Source organism: Hermetia illucens, chromosome 2 (assembly GCF_905115235.1).
Source record: "Hermetia illucens chromosome 2, iHerIll2.2.curated.20191125, whole genome shotgun sequence".
Classification (NCBI taxonomy): Eukaryota; Metazoa; Arthropoda; class Insecta; order Diptera; family Stratiomyidae; genus Hermetia; species Hermetia illucens.
This window is the reverse complement of record NC_051850.1, coordinates 102,362,746-102,373,574: the sequence shown is the minus strand read 5'-3', so window position 1 is coordinate 102,373,574 and position 10,829 is coordinate 102,362,746. Positions and strand designations below refer to the sequence as shown.

The following is a 10,829-nucleotide window of genomic DNA, read 5'->3' as shown; positions in this document are numbered from 1 at the left end:
GAAGTCATATACGCGTTACATACGCAAAACTCGGAACTATAAATAAAAAATCCAAAACTGTTTCCGGTAACTTTATTAAAAATTTATTTTTTGTGAATATGCATATTTCGGCGACTACTTGCTGCCTTCCTCTGTGCTTGGAATCCATCCGCAACTTTCAAAATTCGCAAGGTTGCATCAATTCCAAAAACGGTTTCAACGGAAAAGGCGAGTTCGGCAGAAAGTCGAGTGAAACCTTTCAAGTCTGACTGAAAGAAGCTGCTGCTCTCCCTTTTATTTAGGATGAATATGCGGGCTAAGACAATTAGAAGAACAATTAGACAGTGTCACGTCGTGATTACAAACGATAGTAGAATGGTGTGCAAATTTTATTTTCGATTTGAAGTTAGTTAATCGAATTTTCAAAACAATGACGATGTCCTGAAATGCCTATTGCAATGAAGAGAAAGGGCGAAATTTGTTACTGAGTAATTGCTCACGCTAATTGCCTCTTTCTATCAATTAAAATCCTATCAAGCAAATCTTATCCAAAAAGGACTCGAAGATTTTAACAGTGGAATGTTGTCGCTAGTTGCCAAAAGAGGTCGGTGGTACGCCCAATCCACATACTGTTTCTGACCGAACAGCGAGCTGTCCTTTGGCAGACGAAAAGTCTCTCGGCATCAGTTCAGTTGCGTCGTTCGTGCGATTGAGTCGCACTTCGTCTAGTTCTCTGTGAGCAGTTTGTGTGGGCAAGTACCCAAGTTGTACGCCATTTTTTAGGAAAATTGGTTGAAAATTTTCCTTGTGTAAACTTAAGTGGTAAAAGTGAATTTAAGGTATGTACGAGTTCTGATATCTTGTTGTGGTTATTGGCGGGTAGTTTACGAGGAAGTTGGGTTTGTTTTACTAAGTTTTCTGCGCGTTGTCCTTGTGACTCGTTCTCGGGCTAGTCGGGTTCTCTGGCTGATTTAAGCTGAGTAGGCGGCCCAAGTTATGTTTAATTTGTTAGTTTCGGGTTGGGTTTCTTAGAAATACTGAATTCGGTGTGGAACTTTACGTATTTTCGTGAATTTTTATGTAAATGCGGGCTGTCGCTAATGGCGGCGTAGACCACGATTTACGCGTTTGAAGCTAGGGCCCCGTTTCCCTGGTGTATGTTATTAAGAGTGTTTTCCGCACATCATTTGGATAATAATTGCGAAGGCTTGGTTCTCTCGTTATTGTTTTCAGATTTCATTTTCCGTCGAATCATCTCAGGTTCGCCATCTTGCGAGGCAACCAGAACGCCTGATTTGAAAGTCCATTAAAATGTTCTCTCTGCGTCCCGCCCTTCTCATTCTTAGTTTAAAACAAAGTCGTATTCGCTGTCGAGAAGTTTGAGTTAATTTCTGCTCGATCGTGGTATCACTCGCCGATTCCGTGCCATGTGCCGGCCGCTTCGTCTCAAGATTTCTGAGCAAAATGGCGGGATGCGGACTTTGTATCGATTTTCTTGGCCAGCGCGAAACGCCGTCCTATGGGCCGATCGATAATCTACGGGGAAAAATGTCCGCCGCTGAGTAATCTGAAAAGTTGCAGGTTTTCGTTCGGGTTTTTCCCTAGGCGGACCTGCGATACGGCTTCCCGTTAGGTGTAGTTGACCTTATTTCCGCCGCGGTGACGTGTTTCGCGTGCTTGGCCGAATGGCGCGTCTATTGGCAGATAGTTCTAGAGATGCGAGGTTTGCTCTGGCTCCGGCGAATTCCATGGCGTGAGCTTAATTCACGGTAACCGCAATGACGCCGGCCGGCCGGTGTTGGGAGAGGCGAAATTTCCATTGGGTCGGGTTGCGGGGGGAGTTGAAGAGATCCGGCTTTGATGCGAATTGCTGAAAAGCGTTGACTCTAGCTTTGTAGTTTTCCTATTAATTTGATAAAGCTGTTCGCTGCGGCTGAGTCACGCCGTGGTTGCGTCCATTTTCTATTTTCAAGACGTGATTTCGAGAGAAATGCCAGATTATTACTGTGATTTCGAGAGAAATGCCAGATTATTACTGCGAACTTTTCAATTTCATTGGTTTTATTTGAGAGTTGTCCCCTCGTTTCTTTTAAATAGTAAGAGGTAAGGGTCCGCTACTGGATTTACGGTTCAGGCCAGGGATGTTTCTGGTATGTTGTCTTAAAACGAACGTAAAATTGGGAAAAATCCATCACTTTGTAGCAAAGACCAGAAAAGGTTTTTGGGGAGTAGGGTAGGGTACGTAGTTGTCGAATTCTTAGAATTGTAAATGAAGCCGAAAAATAATTACAACTGATTATTTCCGTAGTCTCTCGAGTTAAAAGTAAAAATTCATTTAGAACCCCAAGTATAGATCCAAAGTATGCCCAAGACAGGTATTTGGGTGCGTGTTTTCAATAATTGCACTGATTTAAAGAAAGGAGGAATATGCGCTTTCAGAAATCATTTGGCACTTGTGTAGCCCTTTGTCAGAGAGTATCGGGGGGAGATTGTAGGGGAGAAACCCAGGAGTACTAGATGCGTAAATAAGTAGTTAAAATCCTCAATTTACGTGGTCGCCGTGCTGTTGTTTTAGCAGGAAATAATTAATTTTGTCACGTTTTACATAAAATATCTCGCTGGCATTTACACGGCAGTTTTTGGCAAAAGTCACTAAAGATCCCAAAACAAAATTGTCAGAACAATTTGCAGTTCAGGCCGGAATTTCTATATTTTTCTATCTTATCAAAGCAATAATTCTTTCGGTATTAAATTTTCTAGTCTTCCACGAAGCTGCACTTCGACTGTGCCCATAATGCCCTCAGAGATGACGAAATATGTTTTCTCTACAGGTTTTCATATTGGCAGCATCTAAATGTCAGATTTAAGTTTTGTTTATTCTATAAGGCAGTCCATAGAGTGGTGTTGCATAGTCAGAGTTTTCCCCATGGTATGAGACGTAATTTCGTCAACCACCCAGAAATTGATATACTGTTTCCGTCAGCACGACTTGTCAATGTATGAGTCATTTGATGGCAGGCTAAGGATGTGCCCACCAAGGAAGTTCCAAAGCTGGTCAGAGTTGCGACTATGCGACTAAGATCAGTTTTTTTCATATTTCTGGGTGGCGTTTCAGCTTTTGCAATATGGAAAGCATCATCAACAATCGCTCATTGCATGATTTTTACGCTATAAGATCTTAGGATTTAATGAATTGACTAGTCAAGTTGCATGTTCTGTGTCCAATGAATTGCGATTTGGTTGGCGACCAGTAGTATATTACTATCAAAACTACAAAACCCCCCTTAAGTTTATGCTAGCACCTCGAAATTTCGCAACAATATAGGGTATAGCAGAGCATGATCTTACCAAGTTTGGTGGAAATCGCACTATTACTAACAAAGTTATAAAAGGTCAAAACTGTCGCTTCTTTGCGAATTCAAGAAGAATGTCAATATCATCCGAAAGTGGATATTCTCACATAATATATGCATATATTACGTGTGACGTACTAAGAAATACACAAAACCTTTCGTACCTGAAGCGTTCAGCTTCCCGACTTGTTTTAAGGTGCCCGATAGTATAGGCTTAACCAAAACTTGGAATGTTACGTGAAATGGTTATGTACCCAGTATTTCATTAGTCTGCTATAAGTCTCTCAAAAGTGGACTGACGTATTCACTATAGACAAGAAAAAAAAACAAAATTAGCAAAACAATGACAACTGCATTACTCCGACTTATCAGTCTAGTCAGACTGATCGAGTGTTGAGTTGGTGCGCATTCTAGTTAAATCTCTTAAATTGGTTTTTCTTCGGAAACTGCTGTCACTTGTCAAAATCAAATCAAATGGGATTTGTCTTCTTGTGGCTTTGTTGGCGAGCTCTTCGTCGTGTACGTTTTATAGTGTCTCATTTGAGGGACACTGGTGGGTTTCCTTGAGTGTACTTTGCACGGAGCGAAGAGTCCATTTGACAATCGGGACAGTGGAACTTTACACGGGATTCAATATCATTGGCATTTTTTAGTTTACGATGGTTTACAAGATGATTTGCTGTTAATGACCAATTTAGGGACTGCTGCTTTTGACAGTTCGGTTAACTCCGGACACACAATTTCACGAGTTCACAGAATGGCACCCAACTGGCCGTGTAACGCAACAACAAAGATTGAATATTTGCTTTGGATATTCACTGGTATACGATCTTTAAACAAGCGCCGAGCTTGTTCAAATAGTCTACGCGGAAGACATGTAAAATTGTACATTCGCGTTTCTTCTCATTGGAGAGCGTTGCGCATGTGCGAGAGGGGCATCACTTTGCCACATAAATGACTAAATTCCCGCCTCTTCCCCCGGTTGGTCAACAGGTGATCAATTCAAACAAAACTATTTCATTGATCCGCGTCGCTGAAAATTCCAAACAGTTGAGGTCTCATCCACTTGCGAGGAACATCTAAGTTATTTTCTTTTAAAGAGATCAAATATTCTGGTCACTTTTTAAAGTTCTGTGTAAAAGAAAACCTTAATAAAATCGGTTTGTTGTCTGTGTGCTCGTCCGTCACACGCACTTTTCTCGGAGACTAACAACACTTGACACCAAATGTGGTGGAAAAGTGGGAACTCAACGCTCACGCATACATTGAGTTACATCCTTTTACGTGAAATTTAAGGGGAGTGTAATTTTTTTTAGTTTTGACATTTGTTGGAAAGGCGGGGAGTTCGGGGGGGGGGGGGGGGGTCGAAAGTGATAATTTATTTAATGGCGCCATTCTCAAAAACTGTCCAACCGAAAAATCTGGAACAAATTGAGAAGCGGCCACTATATGGTGGCTAGGGTCCGAAATACCTTCCATATCGATATCCTTTCAAATAAAGTCCACAATAGTATATTACTATAATTTTCAGTAATTGGCTTCAGAATCCCCCTTAAATTCATCCTACTTGCATGAAATTTTGTAGCAATGTAGGCTATAATATAGAGCTTGATCCTACCCAAGTTTGGTGGACATCGCACTATTACTAACAAAGCAGCAATAGGTCAAAGTTGTCACGTTAGAAATTCAAGATTTTGAATGTCAACATCACCCGAAAGTTAATATTCTCACATAATATATGCATATATGGTGTTGCGTACTAATCGGACAATTTCACACTGAAATGTCTTTATAAAAGAAATACACAAAACCTTTCATACCTGAAGCGTCCCGACTTGTCTTGAGGTTTGATGGATGTTTCTTTACAAACCAGAATTTCAGATGTTCGGATTTATAACAAATTGGTAATTAAATGTTGGTAGTCGTTCAGTATTGTCATGTTTTGCTAGATTTCTGAAGCCTAGCACGCGGGTCATGCCCTCGGATGCACCTCTGTTTCTTGAGTTTAGGATTTTTTGAGTAAATCGGGTTTTCGTCACCAATTGGTATCAACTATCCCAAAAGTTTGTGGGACTTGCATTCTTCGTTTGTTCTGCACTATGCAGCTCCAGGGGGGTCGTCCAGCAGTCGTTTTATGTTGGCCGATGTATTTCTAAACGTCCATTGTTGGATCACCTAGCAAAATGTTGATGAGCTTTCCGTGGAGAAAGGATATTAAAAACTATCTGCCTGTGGTAATCATGACAATTGTTTTTTGGTACTAATTGAGTGTATTTTGTGTGTTATAATATATGTAAACGAATTTATTTTAGTTTTGAGGTACCCCTTAAAATTAACCCCGTATTTTTCTCTTTCATTTCAGCTTATAAAAATGGCATTTCGTTCTGGTAATCGTCGTAATTTTGGCGGTGGCAACTATGGCAACGCTGGGGCCATGGGGCGCAACATGAATCCTTGGGATAATCAAAACGCCAACGGAGGCAATTTTGGCAACATGCGCCAGGGTGGCGGTGGCGGCGGTGGTCAAGGTATGAATGCCGAAGCCTTGACTCTGGCTAACAATCTTCTGAACAATTTACTGAGGAATCAGAATCCCCCATCTCTATTGGATTTGCCCCGCGGTGGTGGCGGTGGCATCGGCGGAAATCGTGGAACTCGCCAGGTATGTAGCGATAGCCGACGCTAACAGATTCATAGCTCCTAAGTACTTCGTCAAAACGATATATCGCAAACGAATTCTCATCCTAACGATTTGCTCGAGCTATCATGGTAAAAGGCAGTGACAGCAATACGCTTTCTGTTCGACAAGAAACTTCCGTTCAGATTTCTGCATTGTTGTCGCTCACGTGGAGACTTTCAATAGAAACGGAAAATCATTTTCTCGTCCAACTTTTTTTACATGTTCATATGTTCCGTTAACAAGTTTTTATTCCAATTACTTTCTACCCTTCGAATCCTTTATTTTCTTCATCTCACTTCAAATCAATTAATTTTCCTACATTTGAACGATTAAAATGATTGCCCAAGCGAACCAGACGTGATGCAGATTGACGAGGATGCTTTTCAGTGAAGCAACAGACGGCCATTGCTGCCTCTATTGTGTGCTGCATTATCACGAGATTCTACGCATTGTGTATATAGTTTTGATTAGTTTTACGAACGTATTGATTTTTTGTTGTCGAAGTAAAAGAAATTGTGACGACAGGGTCGTTATTGCAGCGAGCGTTGCATGAGTTTTTTAAAAAGAGACAAAATGGCGCGGTAGCGTCGGCCCAGCGCCGCCGATTATCGCCGGCCGTTGACAAATGAATGCACAAGTGCAGCAACACCTGTTGTTTATTTCTATTTTAAATGCATAGAATTATTATAATGTAAACTTTTATAATCTTCATCTATTCAAGCAAATGTAACTAAATGAAATTATTTTTAAATTTCTTTCTCAACTCTACTCTCAACTACTGCCTGTTGTGTGCTTCGAAATATTTCTCACACATGTCAAAAACTAATATCGCAAATGCGCAACTATCGATTGCCTGTTTCGTACAAAAACAATCAACAAACCAACCACACCAAATGCACTTCAATAAACCAAAACTGCCAACTGCGCATTGACACTGACCGCCGAACGCCTTTCACGCACATTTTGTCACAATGGTCGTCTCCGACCTCCTTGCGGGGAACGTTTTTCTTGAAATTCCCTTGTGTACGCGAACCCGGTTCGCATGTTAACACGATGGGTGTGCTGAAAATATGTGGCATGCGTGGCATGATTTCGAAATTCGCTGAACGGCGTGTTCGGGTGTGCGTTTGGGTGAACTCTTCTGTTCAAACCAACAAATCATAAATGGGTGGTAACCTGGTTGTGTCGCATGTTTGGATCAATTGCACCTGCAAATCTGTTCTGCAATCTTATGCACAAAGGTTGGCAATCGACCTGGTGGTAATCGTAATAATCGTCGTGTGCAAGGAGGTTTCGTTCGTGGTGGCTCCAAAACTGGCAATAAGCAAGGTGGCGGCATTCGTAAACAGAATGCCTTTGATCGTGCCAAGAAACTTCTGGCTAAGAATTCTAAAAATAAAAAGGATTCAGCTAATGGCGATAAAACTGAAAAAAAGAAATCCGAGAGGTAAGAGCGAAAAACAAATTTTCTCATTCAATTTTCAAAAGTAAAATTTCTACTTACTACTACATACTCGAATTGTGATTGTGATAACAAAATTTTGTCTTAAGGATTTTTTCAAAAGAAAACTTTCTTCTTAGAGTAGTTCAGAAAAGAAAATTCAGAAAAGATATTCTTGCAATTGTACATTCTAGACATCTAAAATTATCTTCCTACGATTTTGATTAGAGCCAAGAGCTCGTTTCAATTAGATTTCAATCTCGAGTTTCTATTCCAAAGCTCAGAAAAAGTGTTCGATATCGAGAACCGAAGTAGGACTGTTTCTGGTCTTTTAGGCGCATCTTTGATGAATGGAATGACGATCGGACATCTCGTTGTGCTCTCTGCGGCCCTTATGAGAACCTTCCTCTGAAACTAGACACAGCACACAAAGCGAAGTTCACATGGATCGGTGATTTCCGACGTATGGTCGTTAGCGTTGTTGCGCTTTTGGCGATCTCTAGGATCTTCACATTTTTGAGATAATTATTAAATTAAAGTAATATATGCAGTAGTCTTAATTTTAAATCAGTCGTGTAATTGTAACGGTGCGTCGTAGCTACGATTTTTTGAATTTACAACTTAAGGAAACAAACAGAAGGGAGGCGGGTTTGCTTGCTTTGGGCTACTGCGAGAGGGGCACTTACTGGAACCCATCTTTAGTGGTTGGATAGCAGGCCAGCAACTCCTATCTGTTTGTATCCTGCCTTTGTAGGTACTCGACCAACGACCAACTCCGGATTTCATGTGAATTTCGTCGGTACATTTTAAAACAATCTCCAGCTGACTGCAGAACCACCAGCGTTCTCATAAGGACTGCTAATTTGAAATCATATTTTGACTTTCTGAATTGCTTAAAATTAACATTCCTTCATTTTTTCTCTCTTCCCTTTAAACTGAACACTACAGTGCCAAGGAATCGATTTACGCTGATGTCCCGAACGATATGTTCTACTGTCATCTCTGCAAGAAGCACATGTGGGACTCGAATTCATTCGAGAATCACATCAAGGGCCGAACCCATTTAATGATGCGCGAAGGCATTGAGGAAAGCTATCGTCTAAAGGCCAACATGATCCGTCAAGAGGCCAAAATTGCTGAGCAACTGAAACTGATCGAGCTTGATCGTCTCAAGCGCATGGGAAAATCCGGCAAGAGTCACAAGACCGAGTACTGCACAATGTGCGATCTCCACTTCCATGGGCACTTGTCTTCCCATAGGAAATCAGAGGGTCACTTGACGTTGAAAAAATTCTTGCATCCTAAGTGCTTGGAGTGTAGCAAGGAGTTCCCCACTAGAATTGAGTTCGACACTCATCTTTTGACTCCAGACCATTTGAAAAAGGCTGCCGAGCGTAATACTAAGGTTGGCGAACGTAAGAAGAATACTTTGACCGTCCTCACCGAAGAAGACGAATTGAAGGACGTTAAGCAACCAACCAAGAAGAAGAAGAAGACTGAAGTCAAGAAAGAAGGTGAAGGTGAGGAAGGAGCCGATGGGGAGAAGAAAGAGAACGGCGAGGCCGAAGGTGAAGACGGTGAAAAAAAGGAAGGCGAGGAAGGCGCTGAGAAAGAGGAAGAGGAGGATGATGAGGCCAATCAGACTGTCATCGAAGATCCCGAAGATGTCATCCTTGACTACAACGAGGGGGAAGAAATCCCTGTCGAGATTGATGCTCGTATTCCCAAATACAACTGGCAACGAGCCGTCGGATGCAGTCTCATTACCAAGCTCGAGTGTTTCGAATGCGCCCTGTGCGGTCGCTTCTTTGACAATGAGAAGACCGCAGAAATCCACTCACGTACCGCCTACCATCACCGTCAATTTGTCAAATTCCTTAATGAGAAGGCTAGTGACACCAAGATCGCACAGAAACGTGCAGCTGCTGCGATCGAAGAAAGTGAGCGCAAGAAGCGCAAGTTGGAAGCAGCCGAGGCCGAGGAAGCTGCAGAGAACGGCGAAGTAAAGGAAGAAAATGGCGAGGGCGAAGAGAAGGCAGCTGATGAATTGTATGATCCTTCAGAAGCCACCGCTGACGACGAAGATGTTGAGATGAACGAAAACCCAGACGACAAGAAGGACGCTGCCGATGAAAATGGTACCCAGGACGCTGAAATGAAGGAAGAGGAAGATGACGCAAAGGAAGAAATAAAAGAAGAGAAACCGGATCCACCAGCAACTCCGAAATCTGCATCTCCACAAAAAGGCGCCGCTGCACAAAAGAACACCCCGAATCCACGAGGAGCCGCTGCCGCCAAGGGAACTCCGCGTGGAAGAGGTCGCGGCCGGTACAATAGATATTAATTTTAAGGGTATTTACTTTTAGAAGTACACAATCCATTAACATTCGTAATTATTGTGCTTCTGTAACAATAATTATTATACATTACTTAACTTGTATGTCGGTTTTAAAATAATAAACACAACAGTCTTAGATGTATGGAACCTCAGACTTTTGTTTTGACATTTGGATATTTCAAAGGGCTTCCCAGGGAGGTTAAGCAAATGAACTGTGGTTGGATAAGGTTTGTATAGTGGCTGCTTTGCTTGGTTAACAAGGAAGGGTTATGTTTTCGGAGTAATTAGCCAAAGAGAATAGTCTTAGATTTTGGGTGAGGCATAGGAAACGCTGGTGCTCCTGAGCTAAATAGTTGATAGGTCCTTCAACGAGTATTTTACCAAGAGCTATCAGCTTTACTGTTTGTTGTCGCCAAAGAGGCCGTGCATTTAAGAAGGTTCATTTCTACCAATTTTCGGACTTAGATGGATTCCATACGGGTTAGCCATAAGAGTAGGTCTACGCGATGTTGGTTGTATCAGGTTGTCCACAAAGTTTTCGCACAAATATTAATGTGACAATTAAAAAGCAATTAGCAGACAAACCAAAACAGCAGGTACAACATGTGATATCCCAATGGAAAGGTCAGAGTCCTAACTATAAAATGCATGGTAAATTATCCTTGAAGGATCAGTGTTGTGAAGGATATTCAAGGATAAACATGGAATTCGACAAAGTACATTTTCGTCATTGCATTTTGTACGAGTTTCAAATGGGGACGAAGGTGCCGAAGGCGATTGAAAATTTGTCGAAGGTATTCAGTGAAGGAAAGGTAAAGCGCAGGACAGTTTACGGTTGGTTCGAAAAATTCTACAGCGGAGACCTGACACTTGAAGATGAACCTCGCTCAGGAAGACCCTATACGATTGACGACGATATCCTGCGCAACAAACTGGAAGCGAATCCTTTTCTTTCGACACGTGTGCTTGCAGAGGATCTCGGTGTATCAAAATCAGGAGTAGCAGTAGCCATTACGCGTCTTGGATATGTTTTGAAGA

The 10,829-nt window shown here is 41.8% G+C and overlaps 1 protein-coding gene across 1 annotated transcript; it reads left to right on the top strand.

The window, feature by feature from the left end:
* The first annotated feature begins 649 nt into the window (after nt 1–649).
* On the top strand, nt 650–9,943 carry LOC119650059 (zinc finger protein on ecdysone puffs). Its single transcript, XM_038052549.1, has 4 exons — nt 650–818; nt 5,695–5,994; nt 7,254–7,459; nt 8,402–9,943. The coding sequence occupies exons 2-4, from the start codon at nt 5,704–5,706 to the stop codon at nt 9,795–9,797; spliced, it is 1,893 nt and encodes a 630-aa protein (XP_037908477.1). The 5' UTR covers nt 650–818; nt 5,695–5,703; the 3' UTR covers nt 9,798–9,943.
* The last annotated feature ends 886 nt before the right edge of the window (nt 9,944–10,829 follow it).

Bases quoted from the DNA above. Each gene is read 5' to 3' on its own strand.
- LOC119650059 (XM_038052549.1), top strand. From the start codon at position 5,704: ATGGCATTTCGTTCTGGTAATCGTCGTAATTTTGGCGGTGGCAACTAT. The intron at 5,995-7,253 runs GTATGTAGCGAT...TTATGCACAAAG, and splicing joins GAAATCGTGGAACTCGCCAG to GTTGGCAATCGACCTGGTGG. The intron at 7,460-8,401 runs GTAAGAGCGAAA...TGAACACTACAG, and splicing joins GAAAAAAAGAAATCCGAGAG to TGCCAAGGAATCGATTTACG.